The sequence below is a fragment of the Acartia tonsa genome, chromosome 14, assembly GCF_053477335.1.
Source record: "Acartia tonsa isolate MP-2025a chromosome 14, ASM5347733v1, whole genome shotgun sequence".
Classification (NCBI taxonomy): domain Eukaryota; kingdom Metazoa; phylum Arthropoda; class Copepoda; order Calanoida; family Acartiidae; genus Acartia; species Acartia tonsa.
This window is the reverse complement of record NC_137273.1, coordinates 830,555-853,415: the sequence shown is the minus strand read 5'-3', so window position 1 is coordinate 853,415 and position 22,861 is coordinate 830,555. Positions and strand designations below refer to the sequence as shown.

The window sequence follows — 22,861 nt, the reverse complement described above, 5'->3', positions numbered from 1 at the left end:
ATTGAAAATCAACTAATGGTATCGCTGATATTAATACAGCTAAGTAGCAGAAAATTATTTAGAAGCAGACGAAAGAGGTCTTTGAAAATGAAGGGAGGTAGTTGTCTGTATATACATCTATACTATAGTACTGTTGTTCGTCTGTAACAAATCAAAAAGATTATCTTAGATTATCTTAGATTTTCTATCTTAGTAAATACCTTCTTAGAGCTGCAAATCAGTAAAGTCATTCAATATTAAAAAGAACCAGCTTTTCTTTTCTCTTTATAGAAATTGAAAAACTTGATGACAGATTTACTTAATTGTTTTCTTATTTTCTTCCCTCCACTTAATTTTCATTTTCCCCCTCTTCCTTAACAATTGATCCCATTCAGAATATATACATTAGGGCGGGTTCATATCGGAATTAGACAAAGAGGGAATGTGCAACAGATAAAACAAACTTAAAGAAAATTTCTGACCGAAAAAGAATTTTAAAAAATTAAGATTTAGAATGCGACCACTTAAAAATGTAATTCATTAGGGTAGTGCGGGGTTAATGCGGTCATTGGGTCAATTCCGGTCAAACGACCAACTTTTTTAAAACTGTTTTTACCGGTGTTCTAAACGTTTGCGAGAGATCTTCAGAAAAGCAAAGTTGTAGTTTATTGCCTATACTTTCATTTCTTACTTCAGCAATTTTTTATCAGATCACTCCTTCTATGATTTTTTTGCCCTCAAAAAGTTGCAAAAAATTTGCAAAAAAAAAATTTCAAAATAGGCCATGTTCAATCTAAAATTGTGAAAAAATGGTAAGTCCTATCGACCCCCGGGTTTTTGTAAAATGAAAGATATGGCATTCATTTATCGCTTGCAATTGGAGGCGTTGTTCTAACTTGATTTTTTCATAATTTTTTTTTCGTCTAAAAAAATGGTCTATTCCGGTCACTTTTTTTACCTTTTTATTACTGTATTTATAATAATGTATAATACCCTAATGTTTTATTTAGGTGATCTGGAAGCATAAACAACCTAAATGCATGACCTAAGCTTTAATCATTGCCTTGCCTGTTGTGTGATGTACATTACTAGTCATTTTACTGCTTGTATTATGTCATGTTTTGTTGCCTAAGCTTTTCAATTTGTAAAGACATTAAAAAATTTTCAGACACATTTTTATAGTAATGGGAAGAGTATATCACCCAAAGGAACGCCTTAAATATTTGCCTGAAGATGTATCAGCTGCATTGGCGCATGTAAGAAGGGGTATGTCTATTAGAAGGACCGCTAGAAGATTTAAAATTCCATGTGAAACCCTTGCATCTTTTTCGTATAAGAGGGTGTTCGCGATTTTTGCGCGGTTTGGATTTTTTATGTCAAATCGGCTAGGATTAAGCTAGAAAGGTGTTTAAGGTGTCTATAGAAAGCTCTTTGCATGTCCTAACAAAAACTCCCCAGGATATGGGTTCTATCTCCAAGATTTAGAGTACATATTTAAGATTTTGCATTTTCAAAATTCCTGTTGCATAAAATGTGTTGAAATATTAGAGTTAGACCCCATATCATTTCGAGTTAATTGTCAGGCATGTAATTTTGCATCTTTAGACACCTTAACCACCCTTGTAGGTCAATCCTAGCCAATTTGAGACAAGAAAAAGTGTATCAAAAACTGCTGTCAAAACTGGCAGGATTTTTAAAATTAAAAATTTTTTGGGAAAAAATCACTTTTTTCAAGAAATTCCAAGACCTGCGAACCCGAAATTGCCTCTAATTTATGTATAAAGCTTAAAAAAACCTTATCATATAATAAAAAGTATGATTTTTTTTTAAAAAAATTTGCATGAAAAAAATTGATGTTTTTTTGCGATTTTACCGACTTTTTTAAAATGGGGAAAATGTTGTCAAAAAATTGTCTGATCTGCATGCGACTAGTACCGTTAGAAAGCTAATGACCTCAGCTTTCTACTCATAGTTTAAAATGTTAAAAAAAATATTTTAAGGGGGTGTTCCACCCCCCCAAAGTCAACTGACCGAAATAGCCCCACCGGTGGGGTTATTCCGGTATAGGCCAACCGCCGCCCTTTAAACCGATTTTTGACCGACTTCTAGTTGCGAGATCTTAATGGGACCAAGACAGGCTTCTTCGTTATTGCCATATCGTTCATTTGCACTCTTAAAAACCGGAAAAAGTTTTTGGGAAGTATGTTTTTTTTTAAGTTGAAGCAAAAAAATTGACCGGAATTACCCCGCACTACCCTAATAAAAAAAATGTGCAAAGAAGACATTCAAGTCCTTTCCACTTATTATCTCACTTCCTATTGTATTTAGTGCATTTCCCCAGTTTGATAATGAATTTCCTACTATAAGTCAGTCAAAGTCATATTTCGCTTACTCACCCTTTATTTATCAACCTTTTACCAACGACCAGACATACAATTGTAGTAGAATCAGGAACTTTTGTCCGTTTCAAAATATCTCGTTCCTAGCCTCAGAAATGACAAAAAACACCATTTTTTAAGGTTATTGAGAATTGTCCAATTTGTAGAGGTTTTTTGAGGTTTTCTCAGGCTAGGAACGAGATTTTTTGAAACGGTCAAAAGTTCCTGATTCTACTCCTCAATGCTTTTCCTGGGAGCACCATGAAGCCATAGTTCTGATTCAATAAATTTTTGACACCCATTTACAAATAGCTATACAATTGAATGTCTGGTCGGTTTTACGACTTAGGATAAATTTTAAAGCATCCAGAGGTGTATTATACTCATAAAAATCAAATGCAGATCCCCGCTTTGGTCTCATAAAAAAAATGACCAAAATCGACCCACCCTAATTAATGTTTTTAGAAACAAGGTGTGCTCAGAGAAATGGAAACTGGAACAGAAAATACAAGAAAAACCTCAGGAAATTAAATGTTTTAATAGTTATCGTATTATAGACAGCTTTCCGCGGATAGTAAAATATAAATTTGTAAGAATAATTCCATTCATGTTGCTAAATGTCTATGTCAACAAATTTAGGTACTACCTAAGGGAAAAGTAGGTTGCGGGTAAAATCCGCAAAAGTGTGTGGTTTAAGGCTTAAAAATAGTAGTAAAACGATAATATTCACTAAATATGTTTATTTCTTATTGAAAAGAACTACCTATAGACAATAATTTTTTTTTAAAGTTAATATAAATTTTTATCGTTCTACTACTGTTTTTAACTTAAAACACACAACCTTTACGGATTTTACCCGCAACCTACTTTTCCCTTTATTATTTTTTTTTCACCATTCAGGTGTTTGTGCTTTACTTTAGTTCAAGTTAGGTTAGGTTATATTGGGCACAGGGTAGCCTCACAAGGTTAGGTTATATTGGGTACAGGGTACTCTACAAGGTTAGGTTATATTGGGTACATGGTACTCTACAAGGTTAGGTTCTATTGGGTACATGGTACTCTACAAGGTTAGGTTATATTGGGTACAGGGTACTCTACAAGGTTAGGTTATATTGGGTACATGGTACTCTACAAGGTTAGGTTATATTGGGTACATGGTACTCTACAAGGTTAGGTTCTATTGGGTACATGGTACTCTACAAGGTTAGGTTCTATTGGGTACATGGTACTCTACAAGGTTAGGTTCTATTGGGTACATGGTACTCTACAAGGTTAGGTTCTATTGGGTACATGGTACTCTACAAGGTTAGGTTCTATTGGGTACATGGTACTCTACAAGGTTAGGTTATATTGGGTACATGGTACTCTACAAGGTTAGGTTATAATGGGTACATGGTACTCTACAAGGTTAGGTTATAATGGGTACATGGTACTCTACAAGGTTAGGTTATAATGGGTACATGGTACTCTACAAGGTTAGGTTATATTGGGTACATGGTACTCTACAAGGTTAGGTTATATTGGGTACATGGTACTCTACAAGGTTAGGTTATATTGGGCACAGGTTAGCCTCACAAAGTTAGGACACTGAAGGCATATGATAAGGATTATGATGCTTAAAGTGCAATTTCCAATTCATTTTTCAAATGAGGGGGGGGGAGGGGGTTGTTTCAGTGCACAACATGCACTTTGTGGGAAAGCCCATGGGGTTCGGTTAGGTATAAAGCATAAAATTACTTTCACCCCCCCCCCCCCCCCGGCCCCCTATCTATAATTGAGGGGGGTCATTTTTGTGTATTTTCCGTAAAGTTGGGTCAAATGCTATTATTAAGAACAGTTTGACTTAATAATAGCATTTAATTAACAGGTTTCACCCATTTTTACGGAAAACTAGCGGCTACGCCCGTAGAGGCCACTAGTGTCACTTTAAATGTTGTCTATTATTTACTAACAATTTCTATGTTGCGTTCAAGTCTCAAAAAAATTGATCTTTTTGTGATTTTTCTTGGGAGGGTGGTGGTACCCTACCCCAAAATAGTTATAAACCTTCCCGGGACTAATGAGAAGCTACCCTGTTAAGGAGAACCCCATCGGTTAAGTGATTAGCGAGATCCTACGGTACAAACAGACAGACAGATATCGTTCTACTTTGTATTATAGATAGGCGTAAAATGACCTTCTTCTAAAAAAACATTTTTTTGCAGCCACAGAGAACTAACCTGAGAAGATCTGCAAGATTTTCAAGATCACCTGGACCAGGAATAAAGATTTTTTAAACTTTTCATTTGTACAGGGATCTTAAGGGATAAGGCGATAAATTGATATACATCCCCAATGATGATAATCAAAATTACCTCGTTGAAAAGTTTGGATTCAACCAATCAAATTTCAATAAAAGTACCCAAAATTGGACTGTAAATCACTCTGGTACCCAAAGTTTTATAACCACTTGATCAAAACTTTTGGGTACTTTTATAAAATTTTTATTGGTTGTTTTTAAACTAGTAGTACTCAGACTTGCTTTATCCATCACTAGCAGCTACGCCCCTAGAGGCCTCTAGAGTCTAGTGGCACTTTAAATGTTTTTGTTTGTTAAAGTAAATTTTTTATGTACGATACCACCTTATTTGACGTTGAAGTCTCCCCTAAATCTTAAAAAAATTTCGATTTTTTTGTCATTTCTCTTGGGAGGGTGGTGGTACCCTCCCCCAAAATAGTTATAAACCTTCCCGGGACTTATGAGAAGCTACCCTGTTAAGGAGAACCCGATCGGTTCAGCGGTTAGTGAGATCCTTCGGTACAGACACACAGATAAACACACAGACATCCTGTTACTTTAGTATAAGGATTTAGTAAACAAACTTTTTGAACACCAAAAAATCTTTGTGATTAAGAGGTGTCATGTGACCCAGAATTTTCTGGGATGCTAACATCAACACCTGCTATTTCAAGAGTAACAAAGGAACACTCTCTTAGTCTTCAATATTATTTTAGTCGACAAGGATGACAACATCCATAAGTAGCAAAGCATAAACTAGGGTTGGCAATCCGGATCCGGAATCCGAAATCCGCCCAATTTTTGGTCAATTTTAGAATCCGTATCCGGAATCCGTTTTTGAAAAGCGGATTCGGATTCTTAATTGGTAGGCTAAAATTAGCGTCTTGAGTATTTTCTTTCAACTCCCCCTTTTTGAAGGCAAAGATTATCATTATTAAATATAAAATCTTTTAAAATCTGGTTCGATTCTCGGAAGTGAAGTATAGAGAACACCAAGAACATTAATTTTTAGGACTTATGTAGCACTTAATTTTTTTATTATTTTTAAAAAAGCCTTTTAAAATATTGCTAGAATCCGGAATCCGAATCCGGAATCCGCAAAAAATAAGAATCCGGAATCCGCCATTTTTTGGACGGATTCTTGTAAGAATCCGAATCCGGTCCAAAAATTTGACGGATTGCCATCCCTAGTATAAACACTACACTGATATACAAAGTTTTATCTTATTTGTTGGCTCAAAAACTCTGGGTAATTTTATTGAACTATGATTGGTTATTTCCAAACTAGAAGTGTCTAAACTTTTTGACCAATAATTTTCATAATCCCGTTATCTTATTCTTTTTTTTTATTGATATTAGGTTAAGTAACATCCAACAGACAACCAACCAACCCTTTGATTGTACAACCTTTTTCTAATTGTGCATGGTAATGTGTTGACCTGTGAATGGGCTAAGGCATTCCCCCAACTCTTACTATTAGTGTCATAAGCTGCAGTAGGTGTTAACCATTGTTAACATCTCTAGTATGACGCGGTGTTGCACAGATCCGACACCTCACCGACAGCAAGCCGCACAATCCTATTATATAAAGTTGTAAGCTTTTTTGTCTGTAGCGAAGGATCTCGAAACCACTGAACCAATAGGTATGGTTTTACTTTGCAGTGAAGCTTCTTATAGGTCCATGGAAGGTTTTTAAGTATTTTTGAGGAGGGTCCGGTACACCTCCCACCCCCCCACCCCCTTTTATTCTTTTTAAAACAAAAATTAAAATTGGAGGAGGGGTCGAATTCAAGCCATCATCACCTCAAATACTCCTAGAGGCCTTTAGGGGCGTTGTCACTATATATTCTATGCCGCCGGTTACATTAGTAATGTTAAAGAGTGATTGCTTTTAAACAGGATTTTGGAAGCTTCAACTCTCCTGCATCCCCCTCAATGGACTCCCTCCTGGGGGCCACAACCCCCCTCCCTGGAGGACAAAGCCCTTCCATCATAGAGATCAGTGATACAATCACAGGAGATAATACCATCACAATTGATTAAACTTATTGAATGATTGATTGAAAATATGGCTAATCAATCAATTAAACTTATATGTATGACTTATGTAATTTTAAAAAAAATATTACATATGAAGCAAACATTAACCTTTTTTACACAGACTTAAAACTTTATGAAGATTAGGTTTAAATTTTTTAAGATTTGAATTTTGTAAAAATCTTTAAACAAAAATAAAAAAAATCTTCTAATAAAAAGATCCAATCTATTTAAGAATATCTATTGTGATCAAATTAATTTGTTAGCTAAGTTTATAGTTAAATTTCAGTATTATTTGTGTGTAGAATTTTATATTTAGGCATTTTCGCTGTTTGACATTTATAACCTAAAAAAGACTGACAAAATTTTATAATAAAAAATTATCAGTGACCTTATAAACCATTCCATTAAAAATGTGATATTTTTTTCAGAATAAAATGTAATTGGTTGAGACAAAACAGTAAATGCCGCCAGCTTTGTCATTGGTCAGGATGGATTGGAAAGTATGGCCGCCAGCCTTCTCATTGGTCAGAATCGATTGGTCATTGTTGTTATCTGTGCTCCTATTGGTCCATTGTTCCTCAGCCATTATTGATACAAAATGTGAACCAATCAAAGTGGAGGTTAGATACAGATTTTTTTTGCCTTTTTATGTAAGAAAAGCTCTATGATAAACTTTGTCTGTCTGTCAGTCAGTCAGGAAATTTGATATTCCCAGCTGCTGCTATTTCAGTTGTATTTATTTACTCTGTTGTTTTCCTCCTTATGAATATTACCTCGTTTCATTCAAAAAGACAAAAGTACATAAAGTTGTACCTACCTAACCTTTTCACCAATTAGATTTTTTGTGCTTTTTTGTTTTTTTAATGACCTAGCACCCCCTCCTCCTGCTTTCCCCCCTTATTTGAGAAAAGGTCAATTTTTTCTTTTCAAAGTTTTATAAAAATTAATCATGTTTTTTTATTTTAGTTTTGCAGTAAGCTAGGGTACAGCACTACGGGGATGCCGAACATGCTGGGTCATCAAGTTCAGGTACACACACACCTCTTGTGGAAGTGAAATAAGCAGTCTATGCTTGGTCGTTTTAGACAATATACAACAGTCCAGAGGTGGATCTTTAAATCATTTTAGTGGTAAGCCAGATTGGGGTGAGCCAATCACAGCGCGGCATTTCATAAAATGCTGTGCTCTCATTAGTGGAAAGTTGGCTCACCCCGATCTAGCTTACCACTAAAATGATTTAAAAGATCCAGCTCTGTATTGATCCCAGACCAATTTATATACGCTGGTTTAGAACCGATTATTAGCCGTACTGAAAATTAATGTATTGCATTGTCTTAAAGACAATTTTCAGGTGCAATTCACTGTAAAATAATCCTGGGATCGATTATCTCCAAAAATCTACGAATTATAAAGGCAGCTAAACAATATTTTACATAAGAAGACCCTCAAATAATCTAGAGCTTGCTAGGGGCTTTAAAGGGAGGAGAAAAAGGGGGACGACACTCCAATTTTAATTAACAAAAGATTTTTTTTAGCTGGAGTTTCTTGGGAGTGATAAACCTTCCCTTTGAGGATCTTTGAGAAGCTTCACTGTTCAGGAGAACCATATCAGTTCATAGCAGTTAGCGAGTTCCTTCATTACACACAAATAGACAGACACACATCCTATTACTTTTATATATCATTTATTGTGTAGGTGGATGCGCTGAGCAGCCTGATAACCTTCTACCCACTGATGGTATACAATTGTGCCCCCGAGCTCCTATTCTTCCTGTGCTCTGTGCACGTGCCTATGTGCACACAGGCAAGTATTATCAGGGATGGGACAATGGGATGTTTATTACACTAGTCCCCAAAGTCTTATAAAAACGTTTTCTTTTTCGTTGGTTTAACAACTTTGGGGACTAAAGTGCATTGTGATTGGTTGGTTTTTTAAGTTGAGTATTCAAATATTTCAATCGCTAATTTTAATCTACAGAAGGAATAATTTTGTGTATCAACATTCACACCCTGCCTTAACCATATAAAGGATAAACAAAAATTACCATGAAAACGGACAATGCAGCGTTCAAATAGGACCTAGTGCCAAGTAGAATCCATTGAGAATGAAATCCTAGCTGTTCCTTCTTGGCAGATATTTCAGTTTCAAGATTTAAGGTGAAAATCACTAAATTTGCCTAATATACAAGGCAAATCTACCTTTAATACAGGGAGATTAGATACTTTTTTTTCTAAAAATTGCTAATGAGATCACTTTTTAAATTAAATAATATCTTAGTCATGTAAAATCAATGAAGCAGTTGTGATTTGACTCCAATCTGGTTAACTTGTCTATGTGTTTTACTTGTTTTCTTAATCATCTCAAACATTAGGGCATAGAATTCTTTACACAATGTTTATACACTTAGAATAGAGATATCTAGAGACCCCCTCAGTAAATCAGCCAATAGGATAATACTGGAAGAACAATCTGGCTATCTTATTGGTACAAATGTGTATAGATTTTGGCTCAAAAGGGCAAAATGTTTTTTTATTCTGTTTGCAATTTTGTCACCTATAAATAGTAGCATTTTATAGGACAAAGCTTTGCTTGGGTAAAACATATCTTGTAAAAAAATGTATTATCTTATATAATGTGAAACATATGATAAAACATATATAGTAAGTCAACTATGAATAGTTGAATTTCTTTGGATAAAGTTACCTTTCTATGAATTATTTTGTGGAAATATTTCATTGCTGTATTATATGATTTGACTGTACATAACAAAAAAAGCTTGTGTTTGTATGTTAGAATTTTTCAAGTTTGACAGATTATGGGTCCAGTTTGACCATCTAGATATACTATATCTATTGGTCTAAGATATGATAATACAGGTTATTTGATTCCTTGTCTGTATGATAATCCAGGCTTCATTGATTTAATATTGTGTTTTGAAGTATTTTAAAAGTGATAAGTGATAATTTGTAATCATTCAGTTTCTTTTAGAAGCTTTTCTTAATTAAATTTGTTTAATATAATGTAAAGCCTAGTTCACAAAAGACATAGGTCGACCTCTGAAAATTGTAGGTCGACCTAAAGAAGCTTTAGGTTGACCGATTTTATAAAGGCATTTGTTAGTTGTACTTGTTTAGGTTGACCTACAGAATAAATCGGTCAACCTCTAAAAGTTGTTTGTGAACTGGGCATAAGTCTAATTCTAATTGTACCAAATGTACCTTTGCTCACTATGAATTAAAGTATGTCTACTACTCTGTTGTGTTGAGGTTTCCTTCAAGTTAATGTTTCTTCTTTCATTTTCTCTTCTGCTTTAGGCTGTTGTAAAGCTTTATACTTAATAAAAACTTGCTGCCTTGGTGGAACCTAAGGTTTGTGCTGAGTGTGAATATGATTATAACTATTGATGGAGGAGAAGGATTCTTCTTATCTTAGTTCTTCAGACATCCAAAAATCCATTTCCCTGTTCTAACTGTTTGGTACCATTCAGAGATTTTGAAGATTAACTCCTTAAGGTTGATGAATATAAGCCAAGAACTTTTGGTCTGTTACATTAAGTTTACTGAAGATCTCATGCTAAATATTGCCAAATCCTAAGCTTCCCTATAAGCAAGGATTAGGAAGAGGGGTTTGTACCAAACAGTATAGTATATCTAGATTGTCAAACTGAACCCATAATCTGAATTATCTATCCTAAGAAATACAACACTAATACAATATTCATAGTTGACTTATTATTATATATCCTTTGTCTATATTTTACATTATATGCGGGAATACATTTTTACAGGATATGATTTTACCAAGCAAAGCTTTATCCTAAGATATGCAACTTTTTATAGCTGACTCATTATGCAAACAAAATGAAAACTTTTTGCTATTTTGAGCCAAAATTTGTACACATCTCTACCAAAAACATAGCCAGATTGTTCTTCCAGTGTTATCCTATTCGCTGATTGTCAGAGGTGTTCTCTAGACATCTCTATTCTTAGTGTATACACATTGTGTAAATAATTCTATGCCCTAATGTTAGAGATTATTAAGAAAACAGATAAAATACATAGACAAGTTAACCAGATTGGAGTCAAATCACAACTGCTTCATTGGTTTTACATGACTAAGATATTATTTGATTTAAAAAGTGTCCTCATAAGTGCGATTTAAAGAAAAAAAGTATCTAATCTCCCTGTATTAAAGGTAGATTTGCCTTGTATATTAGGCAAATTTAGTGATTTTCACCTTAAATCTTAAAACTGAAATATCTGCCAAGAAGGAACAGCTAGGATTTCATTCTCAATGGATTCTACTTGGCACTAGGTCCTATTTGAATGCTGCATTGTCCGTTTTCATGGTAATTTTTGTTTATCCTTTATTTGGTTAAGGCAGGGTGTGCATTGGGGATGTATATAAATTAATAGACCATTGTCTTATCCCTTTAGTTCCCTTCCTATGAGGGATCGAGGGAATGGACAATGGATGGAATATTCAATGTTTTTTTAGTGGTCCCAGACTTTGGGTACTCGCTGTAAGTTTTTGTGAATGATTCTGCAGGTTAAGAATGACTTTGGGGACTCGCTTAAAGTGTTCGTGAATGATTCTACAGATTTAGAAAGACTTTGGGGACCAATTTTGAATGACGTCATCTAGGGATGGGACAATGGGTTGGAATATTCAATATTTTAGTGGTCCCAGACTTTGGGGACTGACTTAAATTGTTTGTTTATGGTTCTTCAGGGTTAGGAAGACTTTGGGGACTGGCTCAAAGTAATTGTGAATGATTTTGTAGGTTTAGAAAGACTTTGGGGACTAAGTCTGACTGACATCATGTGAGAATCAGTGGCATTTATTGATAGAAATACAGAGCATTAAAATGTAAACAAATTACCCCTTTTGTACATTAAAGTTAGCGCTTGAAATGTTTTAACACTCAACTTAATAAAGCAATCAATCAAAATTCAGTAAAAGTCCTTAAAGTTGATAAGCCAATGAATAAGAAAACGTTATTATAAAACTTTGGGGACTAGTGTGATAAACAGCCCATGGGCCCTTTCTCTCAAGTGTTATGCATTAGTAGACATTAGGCTGCAAACTTTGGGTACTTTTATTGAATTTTATTAGTTGTTTCTCAGACTAGTAGAGAAGAAACTTTTCTACCATTAATTTGTATCTATCTATGTAAGGATGGGGTAATTTTGTGTTCCATCATTGGGGATTATATGTGTACATCAATTTATCGGCCATTGTTTTATCCCTTTAGATCCCTGAAGTGTTATTCATTGGTAGCAGGGATCTTGAGGGATAAAACTCTTGACAAAATTACCACTTCTTTAGATAAAAATTTTATATTGGTTGTAAGATTTGGAAGCAACCTATGAAATTTTTTAAAAGTACCAAAATTTTGAAACCAAATAATTAGATCATAAAACTTTGGGCACCAGTGTAGTTTACCTACTGGGTGTTTAATATTTTAGTTTAATTTATTGTTTGGTGAATTATGGTTATTTTGTTGTGCATAATTTAAATTCTGTGCTTACCCACAATATGCGTCCTGAGCAGTAAACCCTTTTTTGATTAGATTGAAAACAAGGGGGAGAAGAAGTTTTTTTTCCTTCGCCATTGCACGGCTATCCAATACCAAATGTAACCTGACTTAATGATTTCTTTTCAATGATTAGACAGGACACTCTAAGGAAAAAATTCAAAAAAAAATTATTTTTTAGCTGCCCCCAAGTGGTGGGGGGTCTGAACAGCCCCAGACCCAGCTGATAGGACCCTGTCGGCCAATGTGTGAACGGGTACGCGACAAGTGCACACCTGTACTAGAGATTTTCAAACTCTCCTGGCCGACAACTCTTGGTGAGTCATACTATATTAATTATCTATTAACAAAGCTATTATTATAAATCAAAATGTCAGAAATAATGAGTATCCAATACGGGAATGCGACGAGCACCCCCTATATTAATGTTTTTTTAGTAGCGAAGCTACTCTATAATTCGCTTTGTCCGTCCGTCCGTCAGTCCGTCCGTCCGTCAGTCCGTCCGTCCGTCAGTCCGTAACGCTATGGGGGAAATGGGATTTATTCAGCCCCTATAAAAGATAGAAAGCTGAAATTTTTTGACAACATTCCCATCATTAAGGAGCACAATTAACTATAAAACATCAATGGCGGTCGGACGGCTTTTTAGCAGGTTTTAGGCTATTTTTTTATTTTCCACATTTTTCCTCATATCTTTGGTGTTTATGGTCCGATTTTCAAAATTTTTTCAGTTAGATATATCAAAATTAAATTTTCCGTCGTTTGAAGAAAACAACAATGACGGTCAGACTGCCTTTTTGCAGGTTTTTGGCTATTTTTATATTTTTTACATTTTCCCCCATATCTTTGGTGTTTATGGTCCGATTTTCAAACTTTTTTCAGTTAAAGATATCAAAATTAAATTTCCCATCGTTTGAAAAAAAACAACAATGACGGTCAGACTGCCTTTTTGCAGGTTTTTGGCTATTTTTATATTTTTACATTTTCTCCCATATCTTTGGTGTTTATGGACCGATTTTCAAAAATTTTTCAGTTAAAGATATAAAAATTAAATTTCCGGTCATTTGAAGAAATCAACAATGACGGTCAGACTGCCTTTTTGCAGGTTTTTGGCTATTATTATATTTTTTTACATTTTCCCCCATATCTTTGGTGTTTATTAATCGATTTTCAAAATTTTTTCATTTAAAGATATCAAAATTAAATTTCCCGTCGTTTGAAAAAACAACAACAATGACTGTCAGTCCCATCCACGAAATTTTGTGCTTCGCTACTTATGGATGTTGTCATCCTTGTTATTCTGTATTTCTCTATATATATATTTAATGTTTATGGCCACTGAACATCTGTTCTTCAACTCATTTTTTTTGTGTGCCCATTTTTTTGGGCTTCGCTTTTTATAGATGTTGTCATCCAAAATTTTCTTGGCTCTTATTAAATGGACATCTTAATTTTTCTGTAGGGTAAAGCGGGGCGAACTCGGTCTTTTTTTCGGTTTTTTGAACCTGCAAATCGTAAAAATTATTTTTTTAAAATGGGACCAAGACCAGTAGAAAGATCTCGGAAAAGTCGATCAGGTCCTAAAAGGACGTAAACCTAGGACTTTGGGAAGTTTGTCAAAATTGATCTCTAAAACGGCACCGACTTCGCCCCGCCTTGAGGCGAAGTCGGTAGGGCATTTTCAAGCTTTGAAAAATCGATGACGTATTGATTTTATTACAGCATGCCCAAAAGGTAAAAGTTGCTAAATGTAATAAAGAGTATGCACAAAAAATTTTATTAAGATAGGTCAATTTTTTCTACCAAAAAAAATAATTTTTCCGAAGTACGCGAAATTTGACTTTTTTTTTCGAAATTTTTTTTGATAAAAAACATAAAAATACTACTAGAAAAAAAAACTTTTTATGACTTTAAAGGCCTGATCCTTAAAATTCAGGCAATTTTGAATAGATTTGGCCAAAAAAAATTAGTTCTAATAGCAAAATTTCCTAAAAAAAATCAAGTTGAAAAAAAGAGAAAGGTTTGGCAAAATCTGTGGTCGATTTTCCAGCTTCAAAAAACCTATGACATATTGATTTAATTACAGCATGCCCTAAGAGTTAAAGTTGCTAAATGTAATAAAGAGCATTCACAAAAAAAATTATGAAGATCGGACAATTTTTTCTACAAAAAAAATATTTTTTTTCTAAGTACGAGAAATTTGACTTTTTTTCTCGAAAATTTCACTTTTTTATATAAAATTGAAAAAGTTAGTATAAAAAGTGAAAAAACCGAATTCGCCCCGCTTCACTTTTAGTCGCTTTAAGAAAAAACTATACAAGCTTTTTAAAAGTTTTAAACGGAAATGGATAGCCTATTAGATTCTTAATAAGTCCCCTGGAGACGTCTAAGCTCTAGCTCTTACCAGTTTTTGTCCAACTTACCGTTTTTCCGACCGAAGCAAAAAAATTGAAAAAAAATTTTTTTTGTCGTCCGACTTTAAGACCCAATAAGTACCCTTAAAATTCATCTCACAAAAATTTCATTTCATACTTTTTTGTATGCAATTTAATAAGGAACAAATTTGATTTTATGTTTTTTTCTGTCAGTCGATTAGAACATGGAGAAAAATCTCATTTAATGAAGGTGGTCAAAAAAATACCGACTTCACCTCAAAACCGAGATCGCCCCGCTTTACCCTAATGATTTTGCTGACCAATCTACTAAACTGAACTTTTCTGTCTTACATTCAATTGGATTTTACATTAGAATTAAGTTTTTCTACATATGGGTGTTTTTTATTCTTGTCCATACTATCACAGTAAATTGAATAGCTTACTGTTCTTTTTTCATAGAACAATTTCTTACAAATAAATGTACTTATGAAAACAATAACATTTAGTGCTAAATTTCTTAGATTTATAAACTAGCAGCTACGCCCCTAGAGGTCTCTATTATGGGAGTAAAATTTCTTTGGTTGATTTCTCTTGGGAGGGTGATGGTACCCTACCCCTAAATACAAACCTTCCCTAGAACTATGAGGAGCTACACTGTAAAGGAGAACCATATCAATTAAATGCAAGATCCTTTTAGACAGATAGACAGACCCAGATCCTTTTACTTTTATATTAGGATATAATCAGCAATACCTAATTTATTTGAAGTTTATTTTAAAACATAAATTACAATTCTGTTCTTCTATATCCAACAAACACATCCTCATCAGAAAGATTATCTTTGTCACTCTCATCCTCTTTCACTATTATTTCAATCTTTTCCTCTTCTGGTTCACTTTCTTGCTCAGGAATGTCTTCAAGCGGGTATTGTTTAGAATGATGCTGCCAATACTTTATAGGATAGACATATGGCTCTTCATCTTGTTTGACATCATGCTTTGGGTCCTCTTCCTTGGCAATGTAGTTATAGTTTACTTGTTTATAGCAGTTGTTTTGTTCTTGGTCATCGTGTTTATCTGATTGTCTTGCGCTGTCATTTGTGTGTATAAAAAAGGGCAGACATGATTTGTTTAGCTTGAGCTTTGTACATCTCTTTGTGTTTAATTCAAAACTAAGGATATCATTTAAACAGATGGGAACAGGACAGGTTATGTCTAATAATTCCTTTTTCCAACATAACTTGGTCTTTACTTTGCACAGTCCATCTGTCCAGGTAGGTCCATTGATCATTCCCCAAGGATGGCTGTAACGGTAGTGAATTATCTAAAAAAGTTTAAGTAATTAAAATGAGTAATTATTAAGTTCTAGATATTCCACAGTTCACGAAAAATCCTATGACTAGATCAGGTTATTAAGTAGATAAATTTTGGTGTACCCTTAAAGATATTTAGACATGGAATGTCCTTTAGATCCTATAATTAAAAGATCTTAGAATTTTGCAATTTGTGACTGAATTTATCTGCAAATAACTTTATTGTTCTAAACCTAACCTTAGATTAAAATAAGCATAGAATATAAGAAAACTACTTACCCTGAGAATTACAGAAGCAAGCCAACCAAAAACTGTAATGCAAACTATATGATCAGTCCATAGATAAGAAGTAAATTTCTCAGGAAACAATTCAGGATGAAGTTTCAGGGTCAGGACAATTGCAAGATTTTCCACCAACAGCACAATTTGATAGCAAGATTGGGATATGAATGTGTGCTTGCAGTCAATATCATGGTTACAACTTGGTAAATGAAATGTTGAAGAAAGAACTCTCATCAAGAGTGATACAACTCTTCTTGCTACTATCCATAATTTTCTCATGGCATTCTTTTGACTGTCAACGGCATTTTGAATTTCAGTAATTTGACTCTCAAATGTGACTAATATTATGATAACTATAAATGCATGAATGGATACTGCTATGGCAAATTTGATGTGTCCAAAATCTGTTTGTAGAAATATGACACAAATTAAAGCAATCAGTCTTGTTGATATTTGAATTATGTAAGCTGCAAACAATGGAATCATTCTTGTTAGCTTTTCCACCAGACTATATCCTCTTTTATCATTCTTCATCCATGACAAGGAGAAAGCAAGGAACATAAATGCCATCACCGATTTACCCAGAGTTTTCTGAATGTAGTTGGCTTCAACAGCTCCAAATAGAAGAAAATTTTCAAGCCCTACCATACTGTCCTTGATGATGCCTTGCATTCCTAGCTTAATCATGCATGGCAGATGATGTCTCAATGTCCAAATGCTTAGACCTAACTGTACTGTATTTTCAACTCCCTGTTCCCAGATTTTCACTTGCTTCCATGAGTTATTAAGCTCTTCATTTCTTTCTTCAAGCAGTATCTTATTGTCAGATGCTGTATACTGAATGCTGTTAACAATATGAATGATGGGCCAGAAGAGTAACTTGAACATACAGTAAACTATCTCATAGATAATTTCAGTAATGAAATTTGTATTATTGTGGACATCCCATATCTTCTTTATTATGGGGGAAGTGTGGGATAAACCTACATTAATGAAGTAAGCAAGTGCTGATCCAATAATAACTACTGTTGTTGTACAATGAGCAATATGAAAAGTCTCCTTGATATCACCGTGATCATGATCTTCAGCAGTAAAGTTTTCATAGTTATGTCCCACAATCTCCCATCCTGTCTGTGAGTGATTTGCATACTCCTGCATCATCTGATAATCTGAGTAGAAATCATACAGGGCTATGCCATATGAAAATATTCCTAGCTCCAGAAACACAATGAAAATTGCTGATATCCAAGGACTGCAAAACTGCTGTTCTTTGTAAAGCTCACAATATGTCTCAACTATCCATTTTTTCAATTCACATTTTGCAACATTTTCTTTTAAATACAACAGACCAGATGGTAGATCTTTGTGGATTTCTGCTTCAAGACTTAGAATTTCATAAATACATCTTTTATCACCTTTTTCCATGCAATAGTCTAAAGGGTTTTTGCTTAAAAGTTCACTTACAGTTGAATCTTTACGAATAATCATTTCTATGTATTCATTAAATTCTTGTTTGACTATGATACAGGCTTCTTTCAGTATTGTATAATTACCATGCTTTGAGCTGAGGAAAATTATATGCTTTAGAAATATCTTTCTTTTTATTTCTTTTAGACTTGCATATACATTGTAGAGCCCCTTGTTCTGTAGTATATCCATGGATTCGCCAACTGAAATTTAATCAATAAAGGGAGGAGTAGGTTGCATTAAAAATCTGTAAAGGTGTGAGTTTTAAGGCTTAAAAATAGTAATAGAACAACAATATTCACTAAACATGTGTTTTTCTTATTGAAAAGAACTATAGACAAAATCTTTTTTTTAAAAGTTAACATAAATTTTTTTCATTTTACTACTGTTTTTAACTTAAAACTCGCAACCTTTACAGATTTTTAGCACAACCTACTCCTCCCTTGTTAACACTTTTGGTTTTGAGATGACACTGTCTAAGAAAAACAATAAAGCATATTATAAAATTAAAGGTCAATTTATTAATGAGTAAGATAGTCATCATATACTTACATCAACTTCCTTATCTAGAAAAATAGATTATCCTTACCTTTATCATCATCAGGTATCAATACTCCACACTCAATGAGTACTCTGACACATTCTTGCTCATTTGTATTCCTTGCAAGGTCCAGTGCTGTTAAACCTGCATATATTGTTATTTTATTTTTTTATTAATTCTATTGTTGTTTTTTTGTGTATATGTCTATATCTGAGTGATTGTTAGAAAACAGCTTTTAGAAATTGTAAAAGTAGTAACTTTAGAGAGTCAGGAAAGGAAAATGATTTCAATTTTAATACATACCTAATCCTACACTACCATACTTGTCACTTAAGATCTCTAACACCACAATACCTGAGTCATCTACATCTTCAAGTTCAATTCCATTCTGAATCAAATGTTTGACAATGTCTGTGTGACCATTTTCTGCTGCATAGTGAAGACTTGTTTTTCCTGAAGTGAATAAAGCATTATTAGAATAATTTTGCCTATGATAAAGAAATTGGTTTTTTATTCAAACTTTTTTTTGATTTGCTAATTCATTGTATATTTTACTTGTATCTAGGGGAGGGAGTTTTGTGAAATAGTCCACTTACGACCCTAACCTCAAACTAAAAAATAGTCGGTAATTATCCCAGGACCTATGTAAAGTCTCCATAAAATAGAGAACCTAATTGGTTCAATAGTTATTTTAATTTAAAACTTTTGACACAAAAACTTACAGCTTTATATAATAGAACTTATCTTAACATTTTTTAAAATCTTACCAAACTCATCTTTATCACAAATGGAAGAGTTAGCATGTAATGCAAATAGTTGGATAATATCTTTGTGCCCCTTCTCTGCTGCATAATGGATACTTGTTTTTCCTGAAAATTATATGCATAAATAATTTTTTTGGTGTTTTCCTACAAGTAGCTTGTTAAGAACTGATACCCCCTCCTTTTTCTTAAAATTGAAAATAAGAGGGAGAACTAGGGTATCAAATTTTCCTATTGCCTAACCCCATCAAAGGCCCCAACCCTATCTGGCTGCAAAGTACCTAAAAAAACATATCCTTACCTGACCTTAAGTAAGGTTTATGTCCAAACATTTTACTCCAAAAATTCTATTAAATATTTGCTTACTTCATAGTAAATTCAATGGTACCCAAAGTATTATAATCACGTTATCTTTTGCATTGGCTCAAAAATCTCTTGACACTCATTGAAATTTGTTGGTTGTTTTAAAGCTATTAGTGTTTAACTTTTCAATCAATAATTTGATCTTTATAAGGATAATTTTTTGGGGATCTAAATCAATTCACGGTCTATTGTCTTATCCCTTAAAAATCCCTGCTTACTTCTGGCATCAGGTTCATCCACAGAAGCTCCATTCATCAGGAAGAGGAGAGATATTTCTGTCTGGCCTGCATTTGCAGCATAGTGCAAACTTGTCTTTCCTAAAGAAATTATTTAAACATAATTTTGTTTAGACTTACAAATTAACTACTCAGGTCTAAACACTATGAAATAATTGCTACACACACAATCACTTACAAAATTACTGTTCTGCTTATGTTATGACACTCTACAAGGGTTATTGTTTGTATGTCCTTGCATTTCAGAGGATCCCTTTCAAGGTTTTTGTCATCCTTGTATAAATACCTAGATTCTATCTAAGCATCAAAAATTTTTAGCAATCATTAAGCTTAGAGTATGATAATATATTATTATTTGAAGCAAAACTTTAGCAGCTGTGTTCTTTACATTTTTAGATTAAAATTTAAGGTCTCTATTGTCTATTTAAGACAGAAAACAGACAAATTAACTAGAGTAAGTTTGTCAGTTAAAATTATGTTACTAAAACCCATTTTTTCTTTTTTTCATTATAAAACAACAGTATCTTAATGTTTAAAATTTCCTCCTCTAGTGATTAAAAGTTGAACTAAATTACTTACTCTGTTTATCTTTCTTGGGCACAGATGTGCCACTAGTGAATAAAAGTTGAACTAAATTACTTACTTTGTTATCTTTCTTGAGTACAGAAGCGCCACTAGTGAGCAAAAGTTGAATTAAAATACTTACTTTGTTTATCTTTCTTGAGCACAGAGGCACCACTAGTGAGCAAAAGTTGAACTAAAATACTTACTTTGTTTATCTTTCTTGAGCACAGATGCGCCACTAGTGAATAAAAGTTGAACTAAATTACTTACTTTGTTTATCTTTCTTGAGCACAGATGCGCCACTAGTGAGCAAAAGTCGAACTAAAATACTTACTTTGTTTATCTTTTTTGAGTACAGATGCGCCACTAGTGAGCAAAAGTTGAACTAAATTACTTACTTTGTTTATCTTTCTTGAGCACAGAAGCGCCACTAGTGAGCAAAAGTTGAACTATGGCCTTGTGTCCTCTCTCAGCTCCATAGTGAAGACTTGTCTTTCCTAGAAATTAATTTTATTTCATAATTGTCTGTAAGTAATACCACAAATCTATCTTTTCCTTCAAATCTTTTGGAATAGGAATCATGTTTTACCTTAATGGTCAAGGTTCCAAAACTAGCAATACATAATTGTTATTTACAGGGCTTGGCATGACATGACCCAAAGCAAAGAATCCAAACAGGTTTTAATTTGAGGCTTAGTCTTGGCATCCAAGCCCTGGTTATTTATGAAAAGTTATAATTTTTATGCAGTTGTAAAAATCATTTACAATGTCTTTAGTTATGAGGCGGTGTTGGGCCAAGACTCGAACCCATCACCTAACCAACAATAAAGATATTTACCTTGACTGTCTTTGACATCTGGTGACACCCCGTGCAGGAGCAGGTGTTGAACAAGCTTTATGTTGTCATTCTCAACAGCAAGGTGCAAACTTGTTTTGCCTACAAGCAAATATTCATAATTTAAGACGACATTTTATATTTTCCAATAAAGACGACTTTTCATTGTGTTTCAAGGTGACATAAATGTTACTACAGTTGTGTCACTTATGCAATTAGCTTTTAATATGCTTGTCCAAAGGGGTAGGGGACAATTGACTGTTAACTACACTGTTACTCTAGTACTCTGGACATTGTATTGTCAATTATGATGGTACCCAAAGTTATTTAAACGCATTTATTGACTTGAAAACTTTGGGTACTTTTATTACATCCATACTTTTCAACCAATAACTTTAATATACAGAAGTGCTAATAGGGAGTATACATCAATTTATCGTCCATTGTCTTATCCGTCAATATTACCTTTATTAAAGACATGTGTGTAAAGTCTAGAATTAATTTGTAGCAGATTAAGAGCATCACCCTCACGCCACGTAGAATGGTACCCAAAGTTATTTAAACACATTTATTGACTTTGGGTACTTTTATTACATCCACACTTTGTAACTAATAACTTCAATATACAGAAGTGCTAACAGGGAGTATACATCAATTTATCGTCCATTGTCTTATCCCAAAATATTACCTTTATTAAAGACATGTGTGTAAAGTCTAGAATTAATCTGTAGCAGATTCAGGGCATCATCCTCTCGTCTCTCCTCACAGGCAGTTGTGAAATCTTCGGCTAGCCTGATAAGTATCATTTTTCAGACAAAATTATTTGTTTTGTGTTTTTTTCTAGCGGATACAATCCTAAATTGCCTCTAGGGCCACTTGAGTATGTAGGGGAGGTGAGGGTAAGTCAACTATCCACTTAAAAAATGAAAAAGTAAACGGGGTGGTTTTTTTCTTCGGAGAGCGTTGGTTACCTCTGGAGAGGGTACCACCACCCTCCCAAGAGAAATCGTCCCTAGAAAATAAACTACCTCATCCCCCCCCCCCCTCCCCATCCAAAAAATAGGTTTTTTAAACTATAATTTAAAGTTAAACCCCCCCCCCTCCCCAACATTGATTTTCTTTTTAAATCAAAATAAAAAAAAATTGGTATATCGATTTCTACTCCCCCTTACGCAAGTGCCCCTAAGGGCTCTAGGGGCGTAACCGCTAGTTATAAATAAATTATCATAGCATACCTTGAGAGTTGGCTTTGGTCCGAAGGACGGGTGACTACAGCTCCCTTCCTCATGTTATACATATCATTTCATTCTACTGTATGATACATTATTGTTATTCTGAACTTAATGGTTCAGTCGTATTAGAGATTACAAGTAATAATAGAAACAACAAGGATGACAACATCCATAAAAGCACTGAAAAGGTAGGACAAACGGACATTAACACTTGTATAGTGTCAGAAATGAATAATCAGAATAAGTTTATAATGAATAAGAGTCGAAGCAAAATTGTTAGTAAATTTGTTGAAAAAACTGCTTGATACAGAATAATGTTTATGGACATACTTACATTTTTAGGACTTGATTATAGAGTTGCTTTGCTTATAATATTGTACTTTGTTGTCCCAGGAATCAGTATATTAAAAATCAGATCAATCGGATAATTAGATCACATAAAAATTTGAAGTTAAAAAAGTAAAAAAATCAACATGTTTAAAATGGACGTACGGACATTCTGGTAATGATTATAGAGTTGCTACGCTCTCTAAATCATACCTAACTACTACAGGAATCGCCATGCAAAGTAGAAATCGATAGGACAATTCTAACATGCCTAAATTAACGAAAAAAGCTATCCGTTACGGACGTACGGACGGACCGACCCTAATTATAGAAAAGCTTCGCTTTTAAAAATGA

At 33.9% G+C, this 22,861-nt stretch overlaps 2 protein-coding genes across 3 annotated transcripts in view; one reads left to right on the top strand and one right to left on the bottom strand.

The window, feature by feature from the left end:
- Nucleotides 1-7,098: 7,098 nt before the first annotated feature.
- Nucleotides 7,099-22,861, top strand: part of LOC145306352 (frizzled-4-like) — a 38,555-nt gene continuing 22,792 nt past the window's right edge. For both annotated transcript variants that reach the window (XM_080148442.1, XM_080148441.1), the window contains exons 1-4: nucleotides 7,099-7,295; nucleotides 7,642-7,704; nucleotides 8,372-8,479; nucleotides 12,394-12,529. In XM_080148442.1, coding sequence (XP_080004568.1) covers nucleotides 7,137-7,295; nucleotides 7,642-7,704; nucleotides 8,372-8,479; nucleotides 12,394-12,529 — 466 coding nt within the window. In that variant the 5' untranslated portion in view covers nucleotides 7,099-7,136. The remainder of the gene's footprint in view (nucleotides 7,296-7,641; nucleotides 7,705-8,371; nucleotides 8,480-12,393; nucleotides 12,530-22,861) is intronic.
- LOC145305697 (uncharacterized) lies at nucleotides 15,342-22,289 on the bottom strand. The gene is made up of 10 exons (XM_080147408.1): nucleotides 22,184-22,289; nucleotides 21,637-21,740; nucleotides 20,952-21,050; nucleotides 20,512-20,610; nucleotides 19,532-19,630; nucleotides 18,957-19,058; nucleotides 18,544-18,642; nucleotides 18,238-18,333; nucleotides 16,179-17,851; nucleotides 15,342-15,910 (listed from the first exon to the last, which is right to left on the bottom strand). Exons 1-10 carry the CDS (start codon nucleotides 22,243-22,245, stop codon nucleotides 15,374-15,376), a joined length of 2,970 nt encoding a protein of 989 aa, XP_080003534.1. The 5' UTR covers nucleotides 22,246-22,289; the 3' UTR covers nucleotides 15,342-15,373.

What these genes read in the sequence shown, in the direction of transcription:
- LOC145305697 (XM_080147408.1), bottom strand. Translation starts at nt 22,245, where the DNA reads ATGTATAACATGAGGAAGGGAGCTGTAGTCACCCGTCCTTCGGACCAA. An exon ending in CACACATGTCTTTAATAAAG is followed by an intron (nt 21,051 to 21,636) that starts GTAATATTTTGG and finishes ATTTGCTTGTAG; the next exon opens with GCAAAACAAGTTTGCACCTT. An exon ending in GCTCAAGAAAGATAAACAAA is followed by an intron (nt 19,631 to 20,511) that starts GTAAGTAATTTA and finishes TAATTTCTTTAG; the next exon opens with GAAAGACAAGTTTGCACTAT.